The 26029-nt window shown below is 44.1% G+C and overlaps 1 protein-coding gene across 1 annotated transcript in view; it reads left to right on the plus strand.

The window, feature by feature from the left end:
• Nucleotides 1-26029, plus strand: part of TSPAN7 (tetraspanin 7) — an 83583-nt gene that overhangs the window by 55409 nt on the left and 2145 nt on the right. Inside the window, exons 2-6 of the mRNA XM_040055086.2 lie at nt 10405-10593; nt 12762-12836; nt 14294-14389; nt 16143-16298; nt 20410-20493. Of these exons, the coding sequence (XP_039911020.1) occupies nt 10405-10593; nt 12762-12836; nt 14294-14389; nt 16143-16298; nt 20410-20493 (600 nt within the window). The remainder of the gene's footprint in view (nt 1-10404; nt 10594-12761; nt 12837-14293; nt 14390-16142; nt 16299-20409; nt 20494-26029) is intronic.

The raw sequence follows: 26029 nt of genomic DNA on the forward strand, positions 1-26029 counted from the left end.
TGGTTAAAAGACTTTCTGGTGGGATCACTGTCCTGATGGGGAAGAGAGTTGTGGGTTATTTGTGTCTCAAAAGGGCATTAAAGTACCAGCACTATAGTTACATGGGTGTTATCAGCAATATGGCAGTGTCACTTTGGTGTTGTAGTTATCTGGTATTTTTTTACTGGTTTTGCTGTTGTGGTGGTGGGTTTTGGGGTTTTGTCATTTTCGTTTTTGTTGCTCGGGTTCTTTAATGTTGCTTTGGTTTGGTTTGATTTTTTTGGTTTAGTTTGCTAAACTAAAGTTTGGTTTTTTTGGTTTTTTCCCTGTAGTGTTGTTTTGGTTTTTTTAGTAATCAAACATCTGGGTTGAAATGTTGGAGGTTTTGTTTCTGCTCTGGCTGACATTTTTCATTTTGTTTCAGCTGGAATTTAGCAGTTTGAGTGCAGGCTACGTAGAAACTTTTTTTTCCCATGCAAGCACATATAGTCATACACACTGAAAGGTGTCAGTATTTGAATTAGGCAACTCTGACATGTAGCAAAACCCAATTAATATATGAGGAATAGGCCTTTATTTTCAGACACATACTCAAGTGAATACCCACAAACAGGAACTCCAGAATCTCAACCATTTAAGCACCAGTATATGTGTGCATATAGGAATATAAAACACAATTCAGTTTTTTCTTTTAAGTTCATCCAGAGAGTTTTGGTGAATAGTTACAGGCCCTAAACTATTTTGAAATCATTATTTATAAGCTATAGAATTTTGATTTTGCAATCCTGTTGGGATTTGGAGCAGATATTTCCTTCCTCTCTCTAAAAAAGTATTGAAGTATTAAAAGCAACTTCTGGCTTTGACTTTGGCTCCTGTAGCAGGAGCAGCAGATGAAAACTAGAGCTGTCCACAAATGAACAACAGAGCAGTATGAAAACTGTCATGCACATGCAGAACCAGAGTGCTGGACTTTGGCTGGGCAAAACTGGGTTGTTTTAGAGTAGAACAAACCTTACTTTTGCCATCCTTAGCCTCGTTTAGTTGCCTTTTTCACTTCCTTGATGTGTTGCTGGTTGTGTTTGGGAGGATGGGCAGTAGCCAAGATGTGGGTGAGAGCAAATGCAGATGGTTATGGAGAGCATGGTTGGTTTTGAAGGACTGACTTGGGTATGCTGAACTGAGAACATTTTATTTCTCATGTGAACTGTAAAACAGCGTTGTGGGATGCATCCTATGTGCACTGCCTCCAAAAGCAGACCACCAGAAAACACTGGAGCATGGTGCTGGAAGAACGCAAGAGGAAAACATGGCTCATATGAAAGGAGAAAGGGAAAGAACCAGAAGTTTTAATGATGAAAGAAATGTGTCCTTTCTGGGGAAAAAAAATGAAACAGCCACACAGTAGGAATGGCAGTCCTCAGCTCATTCTGAGTATGATTAGGAGAATGTAAATAACCAGTCATTTTCCATAAAATGGGATCAGGACATGAGGGGCTTGGTCGCAATAATAAAATCCTTTTAAAACTTTAAACAAAACCTTATCATTACATGTGCCCCCAAGCTGATTTTTTGATGGACTGAACCGAAATTAATGCTGCAGCTGACAACCTTCTTGCCAGAGGCAGCCTGGCTCTGCACGGATGGAGGCTGAGACCCCGCTGTCTCCCCTTCCTCTTCACAGGCTCCAGCCTTTTCGGCATTCAGTGGGACCCCCCAGCTCTCCATTTGTGCAGCCCTCATCACATGGTGAAAGCTGCCCAGCTGTCGCCCTTTGCAGGCTCTGGTTGTGTTGCTGCCTTTGCCTCCTTCCCTCTTCCAGAGGAGGAGGCTGCTCCCACCCTCATCACCCTCCTCTGCACCCTCAGCGCATTCGTGGCCGGCGTGTGCTCGCTTTGTTCCCAGCTGGGCTGTCCTGTGGCTCAACCAACTCCCTCTTGTCCTTGGAGTGTAATCCCCTGACAGGCAGGTTTAGATCCCCTCACCCCTCCCCATCCAGGCTTTGGGAGCCGCACGTCCCAGCTCCTGCCCGAGGGACTCTCCAGTGCCTCGTCATCCCGGGAGTCCTGCCATGGACATGTTGTAGCATCAGCTTTCTTGAAACAGCCTCCTCTGGAAATTCCTTGCCTTTGGAAATTCACCACCGGGTTGCATGTGCTGCCTTCTGTATGCGTGTGCCATGAGTGGTTCCTCATTAACACCGTGGTCAGCTGGCATTCAGAAATCCTTTACCTCCGCTGTTATTTGCAAATTTAGGGGCGTGAAACTGCTGGAATTGGTCCCAGCATCATGACCTTGCATTTAGTGCTACTGAATTTATCATCTCACACCTCAGTGTCATATTCTGCTTTGTCTGAAGGTTATTAGGACTGTAGTTGCTTGGATAAAAAATGGTTCTGAAAGAGTTTCGTGCCGATGCTGTTGTGTGCGGTGACTAATGAGCTTGTATCTCTCTTTTTAAGTGTTTTCAAGTTCTCTTATTGCTAAATCCAAACTTTGTAAGGCTGTTACATGTGCAGGGAGGAATTTATGAGCTGATTGATCCCCTGAAATTACCAAAACTCCTTGGGTGAGATCTCTCTCAAAAATCTTCTCTGCCCTGCTCACTCCTGAGGAACAAGGGTGTCTTTCCACTGAAGTCTGACTCAGCCTGGGCTCTGGACACAGTGCTAGTCTCATGGGCATGGATAGCACTAGAGGCGGTTTTTCAGGGTGTTTAATTTTATCCCTTTACTTTGTTCACAGAGGGATTATAGAAGTTTAGATTTTTCCCTTGATTTATTAGGAGGTAAGCAAACAAGAACATTTAAGAAACAATAAAGTATTTAGGTAGGGGGTAGTCCTCTTTCAAAACATTTTATTGTCTTGCATTTTTTATCATTTCAAGTCTTATATCTCAGTAAAATAGTAACTGTTTTAAAATTTGAGGCCAAGCTATGTCGTGCTGTGTAAACAACATTTCTGTCACCTCTGTGTGTTGCTACTGACGAGATTTGAAAGTGTGAGTATGAGGGACAGCTGGTGCATTTAAGCTTCCAAAACCTTTCAGGCCCCACAGGTAAATATTCTCTGGCTGTATCACTTATTTCCTTCTGTTCTGTGTACTCCTAGACCTGCAAAACAACCACAATTCCTATGGCCAGGAGTGTGCCATAGCCTTGCAGGGTGGGATGCTGCTTTTGAAGTCTCCACTCTCCAAGTTCTTTTCCCTGAGATGCTCAGTCATGCATATTTTAAAACTACATTTCTAGAAATTAGGTCTGAAAATTCCCAGCAGGAATGTATTTTTGCGTTTTATTTTTATCCGGAGATGACCACATTTTTGTCTGCAAGCTGGCTTAAAAGATACATCAATTAATAGAGCCACTGGTGATTAAACTGTAAAGCAGAATATCTCCTCTCATTTAACAAAGTGTCTTACATAAAAATAAGTACAATTCTCTTGATAAAGAACTTAATTTTACTGAGATTTCCAACTTCTTTTCTGAAAGTGCAAGATGTAACAAAGCTACATCTTCAGCATAAGAATATGGCTGTTTATTATAACTATTCATCACCAGCATGACATTAGTGTAGAGATCAGGTCACAGATGTCCTTATTCTTCCTGGATCTTCCTATATGTGTCAGGTAATCAATTGTTTCCTTATAGAAAAATTCTCTAAGAATAGGTATTTGCACTGTATTAGCAAGAAATCCTCAGTTTTGAGCAATGCTGCAAGGTTGTTTTCAAGTTCTTGTCTTCCCACTGCAGTCCTCGTTAGTGCTCCTAGGACTTCTTGGGCCATGTCCAATTTTTTATCCTGCAGCAAACAAAATTACTGTGATGTTTTCTTCCCTGCTGTTCATTGAATGATCATTTGCCTCTTCTGGTTGCAAGGAGAAAGTTGCACTCACCTCTGTGTGATTTATAATGTGTTTTCCATACAGAGTAACTGATACAGTCCTGCTTGTCATTTCTGCCCCAGCCTGCAAGGAAATCACTGTCAGGCCTTGGTGTGTGGTTGGGGTATGGATGGGTGGGTGTGCTGGGAAGCACCTGGGTTGTTTATAAAGTGGTCATTTCCTTTCAGAGGTCATTTAACTCTGTAGTTGGTAGGGGCACTATTAAAGCTAGGGATTAGTACACACTGTTGTCTGCAGTATTCAGATCAGCTCTGTGATAATTTTGTATTCACTTTGTCATCTGTGTGAGAGCCAATGTTTTAATTTCATTTTTCCTCTCTCTCTCTCTCTCTCTCTCGCTTTTTTTTTTTTTTTTAACCAGCACTACAGTTTGACCTCTGAGGACCTTAATCTGATCTCAGCTCACTTGGGATAACTATTCATTTACTTGTAATAATGTCCCAGCTAAGACAAACCCTGAAAATTAAAAATATTTTTGAAAAGGGTATAGGATAGTAGTCCATTTACAGAAAGGAGCTTGCAAGAACAACAGGTTGCTAAGCTTGATACCAGTGTGTCTAATCAAAATCTCCACTGTATTTCAGGGCACATTCAGTGGCTGTCCCCTGGCTTGAATGCACTGATACTCAGCTCTGACCTGGTGGTGACATGAGAGCAGAGACAGCATTCCCACTGCTGTGGTTGGCACGTTCTGGTATTCCTGATGAAGTTTTCCACAGGGAGGACGTGGACCGCTAGTTTTAATGCACAGGAATCTCAGTTTTGCACTGAAACAGCAAGGGCTGTGGTGGATCATCAGTTTTGTGACAGCAGCTAGCTCTAGGCGGATGCTGATCAGCAGGGATCATAACTCAGATTCCTGAGGTGAAGGCATGAAGCCAGATTTGTGTTTCTGGACTTTCCACACGTGCAACAGGGAGAGAAAAGCCTGAGCCCAAAGCGTGGCAGCCTGCCCAGGTGAGACAGGCAAGGGATCGCAGAGAGGAATGTGGATTAATCTTAGGGCATTTTTCCTTTAAATCCTTTTGGCTGTGTCTTTTAGGAAGGAATTATTTACATGGAAAACTGTGAGGAACGAAGAAGAAGAGGGACAGGCCTGAGTTACAAGAGTAGAGGGACAAAATAATCTTGTTAGTACTGGGGGAATGTGTTAGGAGCTAGAAGACACTAGAACAGTTATATACAAGAATGGCCACTGCAGGTGTTTTCTCCTAACACTGACCTTTGCAGGCTGTCTCTCAGTTTGCAAACTGAGAAATGGTTATTAATTGGCTTGCAACTTCTTGCCTTCTTCCAAAGCTACAGTTGGTGGGATCTTCGTGTCCTGTTCACTCCAGCAGAGATCAGCCCTGTGCAAAGCTGACCCAAGTTGGGTTTGCAGGTGCAGTCGAGATCAGCAGGTGTGAGGACAGAGAATGTGTGTGGCTGGCTTACAGGCATTTCCATGTTCTGTTCTAGCTTGGCTTAATGCTTTGCCCCTGCCTGTGAAGAGCTGACATTGAAGCTCAAAGGAAGATTTATATAAGTTTTAGTCACCTGCCTGCCTGATGAGAGCACAGGGGCTGAGGCAGGAGAAGACTCCAAACCAGCCACTCCCAGTGCTTGACAAGCTGTAAAGCAAGAACATTTTGAATGTGATCCACTGCCTATTTTGGGAAAGTTATAAAATATTCAGAGGTAGGCCGGTTATTTTTAAGTCTCTCTGGACATGCTTTTAACGCAGGATTTGTTCTGGATGTTGTCAAGGTCGGGCATTTTCTTCATGAAAAAGTTTCCCTCCTTTGGGGAAATGTCTGGAAGAGCTAATTAGCTCTGTGCCTTGTTCCTCTCTCATTTCCTCACAGCCTGCTAAACCTCTTGCTAGACCTTTCAGCTACAGCCAAGATGGATTGAGATAGTTCTTGTCTGCCTTCCCCTGGCTTCATCCATTTCATGCACAGCCTTTCTCTAGCCTGTTTGAGGAGAAGGTTGCAGGGGAGCTGTGCAGAGACAGCATGCCTCTACCAAAATGCAGGGAGGCTGGTGTTTGGAAAAGGAAGTATTTGGAATTGAGAAACTGAAAATACCAACAGTGTGGTTATTTTCCTTGTGCCTGATTCTTTGCTGCTGCTTTGAATTTCTTTTTAAGTTGCCCACATTTTATATTCAATTAGTGGTGCTGAAAATATGAAGTAAAATAGAAGAATTATGCCTACAGTGAGATCCTCTATAATGAAGTTGTCATTCTGCATCTCAGTTCTGTAGATAAAGAGCTGGTCCAGAGAAATGCTGAGCTCTTCCTGCTGCTTTTGGGGGTGGTAGGGATTGCTGTGTGCTCTGCAGCAATCAGGATTGGCTTCCAAGTTTAATTTTGGCAGACCATAGGAATCAAAATAGCCCACATCAGTCGTGAACAGGAGGACATGAACTATGTGGACCAATAAACTAGCAATTCCTGCTGCACATTTATCTTCACTTCTGTATGTGACGAACTTTATATATTCCATATGGCAGTCCTGAATATAAATAGGGGTTTGAATTAGGGTCTGGAATCTCTGTGGATGCGAGGTGTAGAACCTTTCATGCCTCCTGTATCAGCAGGAACCTTCATATCGTGCCACCAGTGCTCTGTGGGTTTTGGGGTGTGAAGACAACAGACTCTTGTAGGAGTGATGTGTACCAGGTTGAAAGGAGTACAAAAAATGGTTTTTTTTCTGCCTAATACTGTCAGGATTAAAGGCAGTGCACTTTCAGAAGTTGTCTTCTGAATACTCCTCTCTGCGTGCTCTGCTGCTGTTACCTAGAACAAGGGGGTTGCTAGTTTGATCTTTGTTTCGGCACTATTAAAGGAAGTCCTTCTGAGACATTTTTCTGTTGCCTTTTAATGAGAAACTCTGTGTGTTTAGTACTAGTTCTGATTTCAGCAATGCCCAGCGTTACCAGGACATCGCTCTCCCTGTGTCCTGAGGAGCTGTGGCACGTACCCTTGTGTCAGTGCTGTTGGGCCCATCTCTGTGTGTGTGTCTCTAAAGAGGAGTTGGTTTGTTGGACAAGTGGAGTTGGAGCTGCCAGTCAGTTCTGTTGCATTTCTGCCTGCCTGCTGCAAGGTAACTTTTCCACCACATCCAGAACTGGGAGCAGCACTGCAGGTGACACTGGAAACACCTGTACTGAGGCTGAAGGAAGGTAAAAGGATTAGAAGACTTTCCTTTGGCTGAAATCAGGGATTTCACAGTGGGATGTGCATGTGATACCATGCTTGAGGAGACGCAAGGGGTAGAGTTGGGGGGGGGGGGGGGGAGCTGTTCACAGATTTTTTATTTTTTTTTTCCCTTAAGCCAGAACAATCCAATTCATCTAGATTAAAACATTCTGTGGGAACATCTTGATTTCAGTGCAGTTTCTCTTAGAAAATGTCCAGGTGGCCCACTTGCTTCATTTCCTGCCATCTCATCAGTCAGGGGCTTCTGGGATGTGTTTGCTGAGCCTGAGCTCAGGGGCACTGAAATGTGAGACCTGCTGGGGCTAAACAACATGATTTCTACTTGTGTGTAGCCTTTACAATCCTTGCCCTACTTGGACATGTCCTGTGGTTTTTGTTTTTTGTTTGGTTTTTTTTTTTCTTTTTACCTTTAAAATTTTGGCCAAAGTGAAGGGCAGGACTAAAAATGTTTTATGGAATGCTACATCTCCAGTTTCCTGGCTGAGGAAACACGAGTCCAGGGGCTTCCAATGGCAGTGAACTTTTGTAAGGAAGATATCACCTACCTCTGATGAAATCCAGGATGAAATAGCTTTCCAATAATGTTGCAAAGTAGAGAAAGAACACAGAAAAGAAGCAGAAGGTGCAGGAAAAATCCATCAAAACAGTGTGGGGGGCAGGATAGGGAGCAAGCATGAAAAAGGGGCAACCAAAACCGGCACAAACCACTTGCAAGCCCATTTGTGGACACAAAACCTGTCTGAGTTTCTAGGGCTTGTTATGATCACAGGAACTGTCCCTAAAAAATAAAAAATCAGACCAGCCCTGGCTGCTGGCAGGAATCTCTCTGCTGGTGGTGTCTGGTTGGGTTTGGATATGAGCTTTGCCTGTATTATCCAGTGTGGCTATTACTGCTTAAACCAAGGCTTGTATAAAGTTCAAGGAAAACTCCAGGGTTTTTTTCTGAATCAAAATCATTCCGTAAATTTGTGACAGACCTTGAAACCTGGTGTTTGGGGTAGTTTTTTCTCTTTTGCTTTCCCTTGAAAACACCAAAGGACAGGATCCCACATCTTTACATTTAAGTAGGGTGTCCTTGATTTTTAGAAGCAAACTTCTTCCTTGTTTTTTGTTTTGGTTTTGTTTTGGTTTGGGGTTTTGTTTGTTTGTTTGTTTGCTTTTTGTTTGTTTTTTGTTTCTGTAGGGGGCTTTTTGTTTGTTTTGGTTTTTGTTTTGTGTTGTTTTGTTTGTTGGCTTTTTGGGGGATTTTTGTGGGGTTTTTTTGTTGTTTTTTTTTTGGTTGGGAGTGCTTTTTTGGATTTTTTGTTTGTTTCCTTTTTCTTTTTCTTTCTTTCTTTTTTTTTTTTTTTCCTTTGCAAATGCTTATTTTTCTGCACCCCTCCAGATGTCTCATTTGGGGCATTTTGAGCTGTGCAGCTGCCAGTTCATTTCTTCTGTGTCTGCTGAGGACCTGGAGTGGTGTTGTGACACTCTTTCCTCACAGGCTGTAGCTGTCATAGCATTTCCAGGACAAATCTTAAAATTCTTGCTGGGCCGTATGAAAACCAGGTTTTGCTGTAGAAGTTCACTGGTGGAATGTGACTGATGCTCTCGTGCTCCATGTGTGCTGGCTCTTCCAGGTGTTTGTAAAAGAAGTTCCTTTGGATGCTGAATGCTCAGAGAGGCTCTAGAGGTCAAAGGGCTGGTAGTGACTCTCCTCTGACTGCCAGGACATCTGAAATGCTTTGTACATCTCCTGTAGGATCATTGAATTGAAACTTTACAGTGGAAAGGGAGTGGGGAAGACTGGGGTGGGATGGTGCATTGGAGAAGGTGCTCTGAGTTTCCTTTTAGACATTTCAGGTGTGAAGGGACCCACAGCACCCTGCTTTTGCAACCCACAGGTCACAGAATTAGGCTAGTGGGGAGATTTCGGGTCAGAGGAAGGAGACAGAGGTAAAGGGAAGATGTGTGTGCTGGTGGTGAGTGTCAGGATCAGTGTCTATTCCTGCTGCCCTGTTCTCAGGCCAGCACTGTCCCAGTCTTCTATCTGCCCACGTCTCTTCTGGTTTTAAAGAAAAATCTAAACACCAAACCAGAAATCAGTCCATTCATTGTTCCCTAGACTGTGTGATGGCACAGAGAGACAGTGATAAAAAGTGTGTCCTGGAAATAAGGAAATGAGGCTTGCCTTGAGGTGGAGGTAGGCATTAGTTATACCACTGCTTGTGCTCTGCTAAATAAAGGTCATGGAAAGGTCTGTAGGGAAGTCTTCTGGTGTTTTGTCTTCATAAGCAAAATTCCAGCCAGCACTGCTGCAACCCGAGGTGCATCTTCAGCGTGGTTTTGTGGGAACATCCCATCCCCTCTGCACCCTGCCGAGCACGCTGGGGGCTTAGGCTTCCTTAGGTCCCTGTAAATCAGAGCTCTGTTAAGAACCAGAAGGGGAATAAACCACCAAGAGGCTTTCCTCCTTTTTTCCAAAGTCTGTGTGTGCCATAAATTGAATGGGCCCCGCCGAGACCTGGGGAAACCAAACTCTTTAAACGCATGGTAAAGGGTTAGTAATTGTTTCAAACAGCTAGCTAAAAATGCTTTTTATTACGAGGCTCGAGCTCTCTTTCATATGTGAAGCTGCTTGTTCATTTTGGCAGTGTAGGCTGCTTTTATGCCTCCCTGGGGACAGTGGTAAAACTTTCAGCAGCTTTTAGGCACAGAAACCAGCTCTTTGTGGAACCGGAGGCGAGAAACCAGAAGTTGTTCTGCAGATTTCCCAGTCCTCTGCAGCTTGCTTTCAGATTTTGCTGATGAATCCACTTCTGTTCGGCACAAGGAGAGGTGAAGACGGTGCTGTGCAGGGATGGGACCGGACTTGGCAAGGGCATTTGATGTCTGTGGGTTGGTGTGCTCCTGGGTGATTGCTTCTGACATTCAGCTGTCAGGTGCAAGAGCAAGGAATCAGCACTTTTCACACAGTTGCACTGAGAGATGGACAAGAGCTGGATTTATTCTTATTGCCACTGTGAGAAGGAGAGCAGAAGCCTCTGCTAATCCTGTCCCAAAGTGGTAGGAGAAATGCCAGCGCCTGCTGAGGCTGATCAAGGGGAGCAGGGGACACCCAGACAGAGGGACATGGGGAGTTGGCCACGTCTCTCGGAGCAGAGAGCTGTTCCTTCACTGGTAGCCTTAATGTGACAGATGCTGGAGTTTCATCTTGTCTGTCTGTCCCTTTGGAAAAGGTTCATAGAAGTCTTGAGGTTTCTGCCATCCCCTCAGGATGACCGTGTGCTGCCTTCGGATGCCTTCCCCGGTGCCTCCTGACGCGTTTCCCCCTGCTTTGCAGATCACCGGCGTCATCCTTCTCGCAGTCGGCGTCTGGGGCAAGCTCACCCTCGGCACCTACATCTCTCTCATTGCTGAGAACTCCACCAATGCCCCCTACGTGCTCATCGGGACGGGCACCACCATCATCGTCTTCGGGCTCTTCGGCTGCTTTGCCACTTGTCGTGGCAGCCCATGGATGCTGAAGCTGGTGAGCAAACCCCAGTGCCTTGGGAGGGGAGGAGGGATTTTGGATCAGCTGGGATTCCCCCCGCCCCCTGACAGATGTTGATGAAGCTTTTTAGGCTCATAAGCTAGGTTTTATAAATCTTTATGTTCAACGTGTGTGCCTCTCGGACAAAGGGGAGAAAAAAAGCCCTTCACCAAAACCAGTTTTTGACTGACTTTGACTGAATTTTGCTACACGTGGCACACAGGCCCAAGTGTTTGGAGCAGGGTGGAATGCTGCTGAATTGCTCTGTGAGTCGTTCTGCAATCATTCTGGTTTTCTGTGAGCCAGATAGATGAATATATTTATATTTACAATCTTAAAGATGCCCAAAGCAGCATAAATGTGAAATTCTTTCAAACTGTATTTTAAGGAGTCAGTTTAATACCCTGAGGTGAAATTATGGAACAAATAGTTGGGACCTCCTAAAAGCACACCAGCCCTTCTTTTTCTCCTAACAGTCACTAGGCTAGAACAATTCAACCCAAAAAGTAGAGCACTGTATAGTATGTTTGGCCTCATCTCAAAAGCAGCAGGGGCTCGAGGTGTGCTGAGCAGAGGGGAAGCTGCCGTCCCTCAGTCTACTTTAACCTCTCCTATTGTGAGTTTCTTTGTTCTGAGTTTTCCAGCCTACCTTAAAATTCAAAATAGCTACGGGTTAAACAAACTTCCATGATAAACTGTGTTTCTAGGCATATTTAGGAGCAAAATCCTGCATGTGCAATGATTTCAAGGGTGCAAATAGCACTTGTGAAACACTGAACTGCTGAGGAAGGGCTTGACAGTGCAATGCATCTCCTGCTGCAGTATTTTGGGACTGCTTTTCTAAGGAGATGGGATGATTTTTCTCCAGTTTAAGCTGCATTTTGGAAAAGGAGGACATGTTAACAGGAGTTCATTTCCTCAAATGATGGCAGGGAGGGGAAGGGGAGAGGTAGCCGCTGCAATTCCATCAGCTGGTGGCCAGCTGGCAAATACCTCACTGCTGTCTCTTGCTGGTGATGTGCCGTCAGGGCACGTGCAGAGGCTTGCTGGAGTCACTGCAGTCCAGATGGGAAAGGGATAAAGGTGAATGATGTAATAAATCCATAGGAAATCAGGCTCTGCTAGCTGCTCCATAACTCATGTAACTTTCTTAAAGCTATGCCACTAACAGTAGCATGTGCTGTTCCAAGCACGTGGTCTTATTTTCATTGGACATATAAGAAATGTTTCTAAACTTCTTTTCTCTCCTGAACAGACAGTGATTTAACACTGCACTAATTGGACACTTCCTTTTTTTTTTTTTCCCCTAGTTCCACGTTCACTGTTGTGCTCCTTTCCCCAATAACCTTTCATTAAAACTAAGTTTCCCTTTCTCCACTAAATCCTGCTAGGACTGAATTTAATTGAAAATGTTTCCTTTCCTTATATAACTTAGCAGGTGGAGTAAAAAGGTAATTTTTCCTCCAGAAGATTAAGCCCCAACTTCAAATTTTACTATCCCACTTTGCATTTTTTTCTTTACCTTCTTTATTTCTGCTTAAATATATTTTTAGTACTTGGTGAGTGCGTACACTGAAAGCGCTGTTTTCAAGGTTTATTTAGCTCCTGATCCAAATGCTGCACCTAAAGCCAAATATGGACCTTGGCTCAGCGAAGTATTTGGAGCATATGTCTAGTGAGAATATTTCCAGTGAAGGCAATGTTCCAGTTCATTCATTGAAGAAACTTCAGGAATCAGGCAGCAAATCCCAATCTGGCAGTGAGATAGATAAACACAAACCAGAACACCTGGGGAAGCCTATTAACCTTAGCAGGCACCGTGCAAACAGGAAGGGTCAGTTTGTAATCCTTATTTCAAGATCAAAATGTGAGTGACTTGGATTCACCCCTGGCATGTGAGTGTGTTTTAATGTACATAAGAATGCTAAGAAACGTGGGAACAGAAATGTCAGAAAAGCCAGTAATTAAGCAAAATATATCAGTTGTGAGTTGTATAAACACGTGCTACATTCAGGTCATAACCTGTGTATCTCCTCCGAGAGACCTTTGGTTTCTTAACACCTTTGAAGGCTGCCTAGAGGGAAAAGTTGCATTTTATGTGATAATGTCTGTGCTGGGACAAAAGCCTGTCATGCTCTGACTTCTCTTGCCTCCTGCCTTTTCAGTATGCCATGTTCTTGTCCCTGGTGTTCCTGGCTGAACTAGTGGCTGGCATTTCAGGGTTTGTCTTTCGCCACGAGGTAGGTGGAAATGTGCTGAGTTTGCATCTGGCAGGATGGCTCCTGGGCAGGAGCTGCTGAGAAGTTCCCTGGAGCGTGGAGAACGTGTGGGGTGCTGAGCTCGGGGGCTCCAGCACATCTCCAGGGATGTGCAACAGTTACTTGTACAGCTCTTAAAATCCTATGTGATTCCAAATGAAGGGATTTAGCCAAAGCTCTTGCCCTCAGCTGCCTGGTGGTTTACTCTGGAGCTATCAGGTTTTGTGCGTCCAGCATGTAAGATCTTCTTTGCTCTCTTACATATGCTGAGGGCTCCAGAATAGATTAAATGCTTTTCTTTTTGTAAGGAAGAGACAACTTCTGCATCACACCAGACTTGCTGTTTTGTAAATCTTTTTCTTTTTTTCCTTGGAGGGGAGGGGGGGTGGGGAGGGAGTGGGATGGGATTTCATTTCTATCTTGAGAATAAGGAGAGATTAGGAGTAGAGTGAGGTAGGAAACTGGGGCAGGAAGAAGCTTTTAAAAAGCGTGATGGTCTAGATTTGTAGTAACACTTCTGCTTTATCCAGTGTAATCAGGTCTATCTCTGGCTGTAAGTCCATGGACCTACATGCCACTGGGGCTGAGCCAGAACAACCCCAGAGATCCTCCTTGTCTCTTCTCTTTGTGTTAGCTGGTTTTCGAGTCTCCTCTTTTGACATGACATTTCCATTGCCATAGAGTTTTCTGCTGCTCACCCTTGCAAGCGGTGGAATGTTTTTAATGTGGTCCTGAGGTGCCTGTCCATCTGCTGAGGATTCCCATTTCATCCCACCTCACCTGCAGCAGCCCCAGTGTCACACTGCTCCGTTTTGGGAGAGACAGTGGCTTGTGAGGGCCACAGCCGTCTGGGTTGCTCACATCATCTGCTCCCCAGCCCCTTTCCCACCCAGTCAAAGTGCCATTCCTGGTGATGTGCCTGATGTTTTCCAGCTGAGGGACCTCTTGTTCCTTACCCAAATCCCTTTGGTGCGGGGGATGCCTGGTCAGGAGATTCATGGCTTACTTTGGTGCCACTGGCTTGTGTCCCCAGGGTGTTTGCACAAGCTTTGGCTCCCATCCGTGAGCAGGGAGAAGCATGCAGTCTCCTTCAGGCTCAGTGCTGGGACAAAGAGTTTGGGGGGAAAAGCATAAAATCATACCTTTTTGATAGGTTAAGTAATTTTACAGTATTTTTTTAAACATATCAGTTTTGCTGGGGTAGTCTTGTTTCTGTGTCTGATACCCCACTGGAAAAATGGCATGAATGAGTCCTGACAGTTAACAGGGAGCTCTGCCAGCTCTAAAAACATCCTTAAAAACAACTGAGAAAGGCTAGTTTGGGTGTCTTGTTAGGAAATTTGGAAATGCATTTGCTTCCTGCTAAAACTGCTTCAGATTTTGTGCTTCTTGTTGCTCACGTGGGCTGTTTTTTTGGGTTTTTTCCCTCACCCTCACAGATCAAGGATACTTTCCTTAGGACATACACTGAGGCAATCCAGAATTACAACAAGAACGACGAGCGGAGCCATGCAGTGGATAACGTACAGGAAAGCGTAAGTCTCGAGCTGGATACCAAAAATTAGTCAATAGAGGAAGGAATGTGAAGTTTTGATGGCTCAGTCTGCAAGCTGCAATTTGCAAGCAAAATTGGAGCCTGGCAAAACTGATCTGAAGGGAAAGTATTTCAACTGAAACGCTTGCCCAGGATGCCTAAATTTTAGTGAAAAAGCTGTCTGATAAAGGCAAGGCCTGTCCCACTGGCTCGTTGTTGGTTCCAGATCTCGGATGAGTTTAGCTGGCAGTTGTATTCCTAAAGAAGACACCTTGTTCTGAAGAGAATTTGCCAGTTAAGATTATAAAATGTTTTAAATTTGAGCTGGATGAGACAGGGTTTTGCATTCTTGTGTCCTGCATCACTGATAAACTGCAGCATTTCCCTTCACAAGTACAGTGAGTGAGGCTGGCAAAGGAGACCTAGTGAGTTAAAGAGAAAAACTGGGTATATTTTCCCCAGAGGAAAATGGAGGGGAAAACTGCTGAGGTTGGCAGTGAAAGCTGTGCTGGAGGGATGGAGCGGCAGCTTGGTGGAGAAGAGCCTTTCTGACCCTCAGGGGTGGTAGCAGGGCAGTTTTGCCTTTGCTTTGCCTTCCAGCAGGGCACAGGGCAGGAGCAGGTGCCACAGCACAGCCAAACCAGTTGGGGATGCCACCCACAAGAGACCAAGTTCACCAGCTACAACACAGAGTGATAAAATTCACATTTACATTCCCACTGGAAGCTCTACCATAGCAAGAAGCTGTTCCTTCAGTTTGCAATACATTCTATGAGCCAATTTCCTTTCCTTGTGATTGTAACTCGATGAATGGCTGAAATGTCAATGTAATTGTATCGATGACTTCTAGACCTTTAGAAATTACAGTTATGTTGGACCCTTCAGCATGGCTGAAGCTATACTCTAACCTGGCTTCTCCTGGTTAGCACATTAATGCAGTGCTCCAAATATATTCTGAGTATATTCTGCTGTCAATTTGTCTGTTTTCATAATGTTAACCTGTATTTTAAATTTTTGATTTCTTGGAGCTGACCAAATGAAATAGTTCTGAGTAGGTTTTCAATGTTTCTGTTGTAGCAAAATGCTCATTTCATTCATAGTTCTCTTTTTACAGGAACTGCATTTATAAGCCTTTTCCATGCAGAAAATTCAGCACATACTCCATATGTCAGAGTCTCTGTCTTCTAGCTTAGGATCTAAATCAGAACATCCTTCCCAGTTTAGGGTTTTGTAGCTGATTTCCTAGATACACCCTGTGAACATATGGTCTCTTTCTACTCACAGCTCAGTGAATTGTCCTAGAAATTATTTTGGTGAGTTAGAGAGGCTTCACCTTATTGATTTGTACTAGTTTGAACCTGTATGTGTTACATGTAATTCTGTGTAATGCTCTGAGGTCTCAAATTTACAGGGTCACCTTTAATCAAATAAAAAAGAAAACAAACAGAAAACACAACAGACTGTCAACTGAAAAGGATGGGCTTATGGCTGGACCTCTGTCAAATGTTACAAATAATAGCTCTGCTCATAAAATACCTTCTTTTTAGTAGGTCATCAGCTCCCATGTTCTGCAACTTACATCCCTGGTATTTTGTAATTCATGGGGCAGGGGCGGTATCTGCTTTTCAAAACTTGTGGTGCCCTGTCTTTATTTTGATTATGAGCTTATGAAGTGGGCTGAGGTTAATTCTGTTCTCGTTTTAATTCTGTTTTGTTTGTCCGTGTGTTTTAAACCTGCCCCTTGTCCCTCCTAGCTGAGCTGCTGTGGCATTCAGAGCTACACCAACTGGAGCACCAGCCCTTACTTCTTCAAGCACGGCATCCCTACGAGCTGTTGCATGAACTCCAGTGACTGTAACACTCAGGATCTGCGCAACATGACCGTGGCTGCCACCAAAGTAAACCAGAAGGTACCAGTAACGTTGTGCCAGGGGCAGCTGTGAGCCCATCCAGCCCCACAGTGGAGTGTATGGCTGCTTGCAGTTGCGTTTCATTTCAAATGGTTGGTTGATAATGTGCAGATAAGGCTGGAGTGAGGGTAAGGATGGGCTTGGTCCTGCGCTTGCTTCACATTCTTTGAGCTGGCCTTTCTCAAATCCAGTCCCAGATGCAGCAGTTCTGAGGAAACACAGGTGATTGGTGGGCATATTTATTGCGAGTTAAAGTCTTTGAGCATGCAGGGCTGTGAGCACAGCACAGCCAAAGTGACCCTTTCCCTGGGGTCACCTGAAGGAGAGGGTTGGGAAGACAGAAATAGAAAGCAAGTTGCGAGAACAGAAATAAAATGAAAAATTAGAAAATAAAAATACAGAAAATGCTAAGAAGAGGAAGAATAAAGAGAAAATAATGCAACTTCTATGCATTAGACACTGTGCTGCAGAAGTGCAGCTCAAGTTATTGCTTCAAGTGCTAGTGTGTCATCAATTCTTTCTCACTTGAGATTTGCAAGAGAGGGAAGGTTTTTGGTAAGAGGAGTGATACTGTGGCTAAGTCATCATTCTAACTTGCAGCACAGCTTAGTCAGACTTAAGGATTATTTTCTTTTCTGATTTTATTTTCAGAGACCTATTTAAAATATAAATAGAAGTCCTGAGTAGACAACAGGGGAGATATGGAAATGCCTCTGTCTCTTCTGTTTCTGTCTTTTTCACCTCAGTCACCTGTGACTCACAAGGTTGCGCTGGTGGCTGAGCACAGCCTGAAACATCTTTGAAAACCAGTCAAGTAGACAACGTTTTCTGGCATGTATTGTGAAGGGATACTAGAGGATTATTTTCCACTAAGCCTTTCTCCTTTTTTGCAATGGTTTAATGAGAGCCACACACTTGCAGATGTGTGGAATGCTGGTGGTGTCCATTGATTGAGTAACTCACAGTCTCCACCGGCAGAGCAGTCTTGCCTAAGTCTAGAGGGCGAGCCACTCTGTCCAGCTGCTCTCTGTGAATTTGTACTAGCTCTTTCTGTAGAAGTGGAAGGAAGGTGAGGGGCAGGGCAGGGTGCATCTAGGGCATGTGCAGGGCACCCACAGCAGGCATGGTGCCTGCTGGGCAGCCCACCCTGAGCCCTGCTTCTGCTCCTCTTCCCAGCAGGAAGCTTCCTGCTGTGACTGGTGTTCCACCAGCACATCCCAGCTTTGCAGTTCAGGACAGCCATGCACTCTGAACCTTTCCTGGCTGCACAACCATTTAGGTACCATTTGCACTCCCAGCACTGATCTGCTGTTTCCCACAAGTGCCAGGCTTGCTCTGCCCACACAGGGAAATCCCTGTCCACTTTGGAGTTCCCCGTGGCACAGGATGCCTGCTGAATTGTAGGAAGCGACTGAGGGATCAGTGTGTGCTAGTCCAGGGCTAGGAACACATTTCCAGCCATGCTTGCTCCTTGCTCTCCTGTCAAATGCACAGACTGCTGATTCCTCAGGAAGTCGTTGAAGTAATTACTTGATTTGATTACCTAGAGGAAATTTGAATGCTTGGAAGTTGATGTGGTTTTGTGTCATTTTCTGACATAGCCATTGGAAAACAAAAGTTGAAGATTTCTCTTCAACAGTTGCGAGATATTGGAGTTGTCCCAGACATTTGAGCAAAGGGGAATGCTTTTGAAAGTCACATGGGAATGAAAAGCAAGAAGGAGAAAATGTTGTTTGGCCCTATCCTTTCACTTCAGATAGGTAGCAAACATCATTGCCTCTGACCCAAACCCCTTGCTCGTCTTGGAAACAGGCCCTTTGCTCTCTGTGTGTTGGAGAAAAAGGAAAATATTTATTGCCTGTGTTGTGGAAGACCCTTCTCACCGTGCCTGTGGACAAGTATATTTGGATTACATCTTTTGGTGGATCTTGCAAAACTATCAGTAAGACGAGTTCTCTATGAGCTAATCAAATTACTAGCAGTTTCTGAGGACTAATAATGAATTAACCAAAGAGGATTAAACTAATTATATAATTACAGGACTAAAGGACAGCATTCCTGGATTTTCTTTGCCAATTCTGACCCTAACTTGCTTAGTGACCTTGGGTTAATTGTTTAGGCTCTCTGTTTCTTCATCTCCAATGGCACTAATACCTAACTTTAAGAGCTGTCATTAGGATTAGCTAATTAACGTTCATCTAGTGCTTTTAATCACAGTTCTTTACCACGAAACCTCAAGAACTATTTCTCTCTAAAGTCTTAAGAAAGGAACACATGCACGGAGCCAAGAGAGATCAGATCCTTTGTGAACTGTCCCTGCTGTGCTCCGGATCTCTGGGTCAGCACCCAGAGGTGCTCACACAGCGCTGCACACACTTCTGTCCTGAAATGCAGCTCGTGGGTGCTGCTCGCACTCCCAGTCCATGCACAGTAAGGACTGAGCAATTAAGCCATATGTAAACAGTGTGCTTCAGTAAACAGATTATTGTGGCTTGGGAAAACAGTCTTCAAGTGAGGAGGGTGATCAAAACCCTCCCATTGCGCGTTTTGTCGACAAGATCTTCTGTCTCCCTGCAATTACCACTGTGCTTCGGTGTTGCATCTCTTGAAGGCCCTTCAACAGAACAGATTTCAGAAGGGCTGGGAGAGCATTAAGCCGTGTCAGACAGAATGAGAATACTGCTTGAGAAATCTAATCCATTGCATAACATGTAAAGCATGCAAACCATAGTTGATGGGTTAAATAAGCAAGTTTGAATCAGACCTACTGTACACTGTGGTAAAACATAGTTAATATGTACACATAAACATTTCAGAAATTAATCAGGACCAGCTGTGCTGGTCCTCAGCTACTATTGGGTTGAGCACTTCATTACTCTCAGTATTGAATGTCTTGTGATGTTATAAAAGAAGTTAAAGAAATGGTACCATTTATTTAATGAATGGCCTGTCTGTAATGAAGGACATTGTTTGTCCTTCTTGCTGCTATTTTTTTACAAGCAGCTGATGCTCTGAGGTCGTAAAGAGCTCTTACAATGCTTGCAGAACGAGTGGTGTGTGGGTGTAGGTGAAATGTGGAGACACTTCTCTCTTCTGGGACAGGAGTCCAGGTTGGGAAAGGCAACTCACTGTTATTTCTGAGTTTTCCAATTTCTGATAAAGTGGAAAAAGTTATAATGTAAAAAACTCCTCAGGACTGGCCTTAAGCCAGAGTGTTGGTCATTTGAGGAAGGTGGCAAGAGGGACTGAGCAGTGGCTTTGGATTGTGGGGACAGATGGGTTAATAATGAAAAAAAAAAAAAATGCCATCTTTCTTACTTCTTCACATATCAAGTCACTTGTTTAGATTAATTTAAATACCACGAACTGGGAGATGATAATTTCAAATTCTTTTCTGAGGGGTCAGGTAGGTGAAGGGAGAATCTTGGCAAACATTGTTCTGAGGGGGAACCTCTCAAAAAAGTTTATCCAAGAGAGGGGCAGATATTGTACATGAATCCTCTGGCCCCAGTCTGTGAATTGAGGCCTGAGAAAATAAGTCAGCAGAGAGAAGATTTGGTTTGGGGAGCAGGACAGGGAATTCTATGTCCAAGGGCAAATGAACCAAGAAAATTCATACAAATCCCTTGATAACTTTGTTACATGGTTTAAAGTTACATGCTGTTCAGTGCCTTGCCTGGTGTCCTTTGATGGGTAAAGGCAAGCAGAATGCCTCAAGGAACACTCCATTAAATGTCTAGAGTATTAAGAAATCAGCATCATTTATTCATTTTTGACATCTGTATTGTATTATATCATCGGTGTATTGTTACTAGTTTGGTTTCAGGTCAAAGCTATATTGGTTTTTAACAAATTTTCTTTGAAAAGACCCATAAAAATGAGTGCAACATCACACTTAGATTTTAAAAGTCTTGAAATGCATTTGTTTCTAAAAGGAACTGTTTTTTTCCACAACTCCACATCATTCGCTCCAAATTGCTATTTTAAAAAGAGGTGCCAGAGTTGGAAATTACAGCAGAAATATTGTCTAACCAGAGTTCATTTTAAATGGGAAATTATGCATTCATGGCAGGGAAGGTCAGTACAAGGAGTGATGATGTTTGTTTTCCAGGGCTGTTATGACTTGGTGACCAGTTTTATGGAGACAAATATGGGAATCATAGCTGGAGTGGCTTTTGGGATTGCATTCTCACAGGTAAGTGCATAAACGCTCCCCTTCCCCCCTTTTCTTTTCCCTTCTTTTTCTTTACCTGGACTTCAAGGAAGAAAGGATTATGGAAAGGGACTGAACTCAGCATGCTCATTAGTCCTGAGGTCATCTGTTCATTGATTTTCTTTTTTTCAACTTAAATGAAGTTTCTCCTTGGGAATATCAGTTACGGTTGAGCTAATGACTAGCTCAAGGAAAACAACTTGTCCCTCCGCTGGGTCAAATAGAGGTTAACCCAATAAAACATTGGCTTAAATGGAGCATAAACAGCTAAGAAGACAAATAGCTTATCCATCGTTGGGGTAGGCTTCTATTTTCTAAGTACTCTTATTTGTTCTTAAAGGACTCAAGAATTCAAACGAGTGCACCCTCAGGCCTCCCCATGCTGGACCTGGAGCCTGGAGGGGACACTTTGTGACCAGTTTTATTTATTTTCCTTTTAGCAGTGAACACTGAGAAACAATAAGTCTACCAAAATCAGATTGTTAAACCTTGTCTGCACCAAAAGGAGCGTAGCACGAGAGCGACAAGAGGAGAGCTAAGAAGGGGTTTTCTGTTCCATGATATTCAGTAGACAGGAACTGGGGAAGGTACAGGTGTGGTCAGGTTCTTCTGATCGAGAAGGGGCAGTAAAGCACCTGGATCTTTCAACAAGATGCTCCTTTATACCATTGACTTCACGTGTGACAGCAAGGACTCTACTGGAAACATGCAAAAATGAGAGAGAGGGAAATATGCACAATTCTAAACTGTCCCCAAGCCCTGTGGAAAATGCCCCACCCCCTCCATCCTCTCCATCAGCATACACACACCCTAAGGGAGCCCTAAAATTGGGCTGACTGCCCTGGCCTGGGCACATCTGGAAGCCTGATGCCCTGTAGCCAAGGTGCTGGATGTGAGGAGCGCGTGGTTTGGTGTGGGTGGAGGTGCTGGTTCATCACAGCAGCAGCTGCTCAGAGCATGTGCCTGCACGGCAGGTTTTTGGGATCCAGGAAAGATGAATAATCTGGAGCTGTTTGTGCATGGATGAGTGGAGGGGGTTTTTTAATGGGCTGTTCTAGTTCTTGTTGAATGGTGACAGCATTGATACTCTCCTCCAGCCTTGATTATGGCTTGATCCCTGCTATGGGACTCCAAGCTTGGGTTTCAGCTTGGGCTCTAGATAGCCAGAAGGCTGTAAAGCATCTTTTTAAATGCCTCGTGTAAAGCTATCCAAGAGAAGAATGAGACAAGTAGAATTGTAAAAAATGCTGCTGGGGGAAAAAGTCAGGACCAATACTGCCTGAAAGCCTTGAAAATGGGTGTTTTGTGGCAGGCTGCAGGCAGCACGGGCTGCAAGGCACTTTGTCCCTCTGACTGAGGGGGAAAACGAGGTGTGTTTTGATGTGGTGGCACCATGAGCCCTGCTGCCAGGTGGGGATGTCACTCCCCAGCCCCACTGGGCTCTGGCACTGCGAGGACATACCCAGCTGCTTGAGGTGTTACAGACAAAGTGGAGAGAGGGGCTGCAGAGGAGAAAAATGCAGCTCTCCCAGGCTGTGAGGAATAGAAGGTGGCCAGTAAATTACTGCTAATCTGTTTTGCTGGGCCCAGTCAGGGGCAGTGTTTGCAGATTGATTTCAGGTTAACGTGTGGCAGCAATGCCAGGCAGGGCTCCAGCTGTAGGCCAGGTTTCGCTGTTCCTATTGAGAATAAGTTTAATCTAAATAAAAGACAAATTAAATCATGTTGCTCTTCTACAGTAAAGCACGCTCAAGGGCCTTTCCTTCACGTGGTTTGTTAGGTGTTGACTAGCACGGGGAATGTGCTGATGGCCCAGAAATAGGGAAAGTTGATGTAATGGCATGGGAAATCTTACAGGACTGGCACAGACCTCCCCACCAGAGTCAAGAGTTTTTATAAAAACCACTGTGTTGCTGACCTTGTCTGCTCTGCTCCTTGGGTTTGAAATAATAGCAATAAAATAAAATTTGATTGTTTTTGGACTTGGATGCCAATGCTGACTTCCAGCTGGAATAATTTCCGTTTAGCAGGTGCTCTTCAGAGCAGAAAAATGATTGCTGTGTTGTGCCCAGCAGAGAATAAAATTATGCAAACTGCATAGATGATGGAGAGCTGTGCCTAGATAAAACTACAGTGCAAGCACTGGCTTAAGGAATGCAAGAGACACTGTCTTGGAGAGGTTTATAGATTGTAAGTAGGGGAGACTCAGTGCAGTGTTCAGTCCACATTATTCCCTTTGTGCTGAAGGACTGAAAATCAGGTGTTCCCCACATGCTCCAAAGCAGTTGTTTGGGCATATTCAGGTCCCATCACACTGAGATAAATTCCCATGCAGCCATGGGCCCCCTGTACTGTGCAACATCCACCTGCTCTGTTTACTGTCAGCATTAATGTGGGTAGCTCTGCCTGAACGTGGACACAGTTCTGGTGCAGACATCATCCCCCTTGTCTGCCACAACTCCCTGAGCACAGCGAGGCTGGGACCTGCTCAGGGCTCAGGGACTGGGATCCACGTCAGCGTGCAATATGTGACTTGAAATCTGCTCTAAGACTGGGTTGTTTCTAGAGACTAATTTTTAGTTCGGTTTCTAAACACTGGTGGATTCAGTGTGGAGGTAGGATCTGTGACAGAGGCACACCACGGCACGGGAGGCTGACTCAAATAAACATGTGACATAGAAAATTCTCTCTTTTAAAACAGAGCCAGAGAAACTGCATGTTTGGAGATTTGCATTTTGAGAATATGACAGGGTGTTGAGCTGAAAAATTATTCCTGATGGATTAACCCCCCCCCAGTTTTGGCTTACCTGATGTGCTGATGAATTCCAAGTTAGTTCAACACATTTCTATTTACAGAAATTCTCCCAAAGAATGAAAAACTATGACGATACCAAGACCCAAAATAAAATGGAAATTCAAATTGCAATTCAGTTTCTTTCTCTACAGTATAATAAGGTGTAATAAATATGTCATGCAGAACAGCTTCCAGTCAGTGGTAATTCCTACAGAATGAGTGTATTAAAAAGCCAATTATTATGTGTACAGGAGGGATAAGACTGCTACAAAATATGCTGTGGATGGTTTTCAATGGTCAGAACTAAGATGTGCCTGAGATTGTTCCTAGAAACCATGAGAAATTCACTGTATTCTGCTTGCTGGAATGACCTGTGGCCAACAGGATAGCAGTACAGAAGACACACCTGAGGGTGTGGGTTTCCCAGTTGTCTAAACCAAAGAATTTGTCAGCGTTTTCAAGTTTCCTGTGGCAAGACCAGGGTATGGAAAACCCTCTGCTTCCTATGTAATAGCTCAGAAGACCAAGATAATCTAAGGAAAAAAGGGAAGAAAGGAAAAAAGTGTGAGAGAAGACAAATGCAGAACCAAGTCTGACATCTTAGCACTCAAAAATCAAGACAGTGAAATCAAATAAATGAATAAGTGGATAAAAGTCGAGAAGGGGCATTTGAGAGGCAATGAGAGTGCGGGGAAATGAATGCAGCTCCCAGCAGCAGTTTCTTTGTGGGAATCCTTTAACTCCAATTCTTCTGTTTTTTCAAAGGAGCTGCAGGGACCTGGGGCACAATAGGATAAGGAGCTTCCTCCTGCCTGAAGAGCAGAGGAGGCAAGTGGTGGAACAAATGCAGAGAACACGGCAGGGTGGAGAATGCTGATCTGGGCTGCACAGTCTGGGAGCCTCTAGCCTGACTTAAATATAGAGGATTGTAGTTATGCCTGTAATGAAAGAGCACCGTGAAGAAAATCCAGCTACTCAATACAATATTGCCTCTTTTTGGCTACGGGAGGAACAGTGCTCTTGTGGTTAAATGTGGAAGTCAACACATGGAAAAACACATGTTTTTATATGCATTCAAAGTATTTCTAGAATATTTATTAGAGCTCTGCTATGTTCTGGTAATACTTAGAAATGCTGAGTAAAACGTGTGTGCAATGGCTTGATATGCATGCCATTAAACATTATGTCACTACAACCACTTAAATGCCCAAACCAGCCTAAGGTCAGAGCCAAGAATCAATAAGTGGGCCAGAGATCACGAGGAGACATTCATGAGTAACCTGCCATTTGTCTTAGGAGAGAGCTGATTAAAACAAAACACTGTTAGATGCCTGCAGATGCTACAAAGTTTAGACACACTGATTATTAGAGTTACAGCCTACACAGAACAGAAGAATCCCTAATTAGAGGTATCTGGGGAAGGCTGCTCCAGTTGAAGGGGGGAAGAAAAGCCTGTAGTTTCCTATTTGTAAAGGCTACAGCATCTTTCCCCTTGTGAACCTGATAAAAGCAGCCGATTGTGGTTGAGAAGAACAGTGGTTGTAATTTGGGTTCTTGTGATGGGGAAAAATAAACAACTTCAATGTACATATATTCTTGGCCATTGTAGAGAAGAATTGATTTCGGTCTGGGCTGGAATTTGCTTGGGGAAAATAATTTGGATTAAATGCACTGTGTAGTTCATCTTACTGAAAAATGCAGTAAGGCAGAGAAGTAACTTCTGAGTCCAACCAAGGAACGTGAAGAAAGACTGAAAGTCACCACAAACACAGAAAAGTGAGAGTGAAGGAGGTGGGACAGAACCACCCAGAGGCACTCACTCTGTTCAGCCTGTCAGAGCATGGAGAAATACATAGCACTGTTCAAAACAGCAGTCTCATTCTCCAAAATTGAACTGAGCTAAAGAAATAGTGCATGGGTCAGCTGCAGGAGTGTCATGTAAGCTGTAGAACGTGGTTGGTTTTCAGCAACACCTTCAACAATTGCTTATATCATCCTCCCAGTGATGAGTAGAAAAGGCAACAAAATGGCTAAAATGTCTCCTAGTATCAAGTCAGATTTTCAGAGCTGAGGAGGGTTTTCACCTCACACATATTGTTTTGGCAGCTAAAAACTCAGCCCCTGGACCCTGGTAGCTTTGGTTTTCGTTGGAGATTGGTCAGGAGGTGGTACCAGTGCCCCACATCTAGTTACAACCAAGGCAGTGTCATCCTTGGTGCCAAAATCAGGGAGTGCATGGAGGAACAGGAGGGTTCAACCCACTGTTAAATGTGACTCTGTGCCCTTTTGAAATGCCCAGGACAGCTCTGGTGGACACCGAAACAGGAAACTGAGCAAATTTCTGGCTAAACAAGCATGGTCTGACAAGGACTGTGACATCTTAGAGACAGGAAAGAGTTCATCCAGATTTGAGTTACCCTGGCTTGGCCTTGCTCTGGGCTGGTGCCAGCCCGAATCAAGCAATTGCTTGGTACAGAAGATGTGTATTTTGGTGATTGTGTTAACAGGGAGTGCTGCCTGGTCTAGGGGAAGGGACACACAATCCTGAGGAGTGAAATAGGAAGGGCCAGACTGGATGAGCAGCCAGCCAGTCATACCTAGGCATGCTCTGGATATGCTGAGGAGTTAATTAATTGACCAACCCCAATGAGAAAAGCCAGGTTGAATTATTTACGGCATATTAGCACTGTTGCCACATGCAGGAAGCACTTAGAAACTGCAGTC

This window comes from Hirundo rustica, chromosome 2 (genome assembly GCF_015227805.2).
Source record: "Hirundo rustica isolate bHirRus1 chromosome 2, bHirRus1.pri.v3, whole genome shotgun sequence".
NCBI classification, from domain to species: Eukaryota; Metazoa; Chordata; class Aves; order Passeriformes; family Hirundinidae; genus Hirundo; species Hirundo rustica.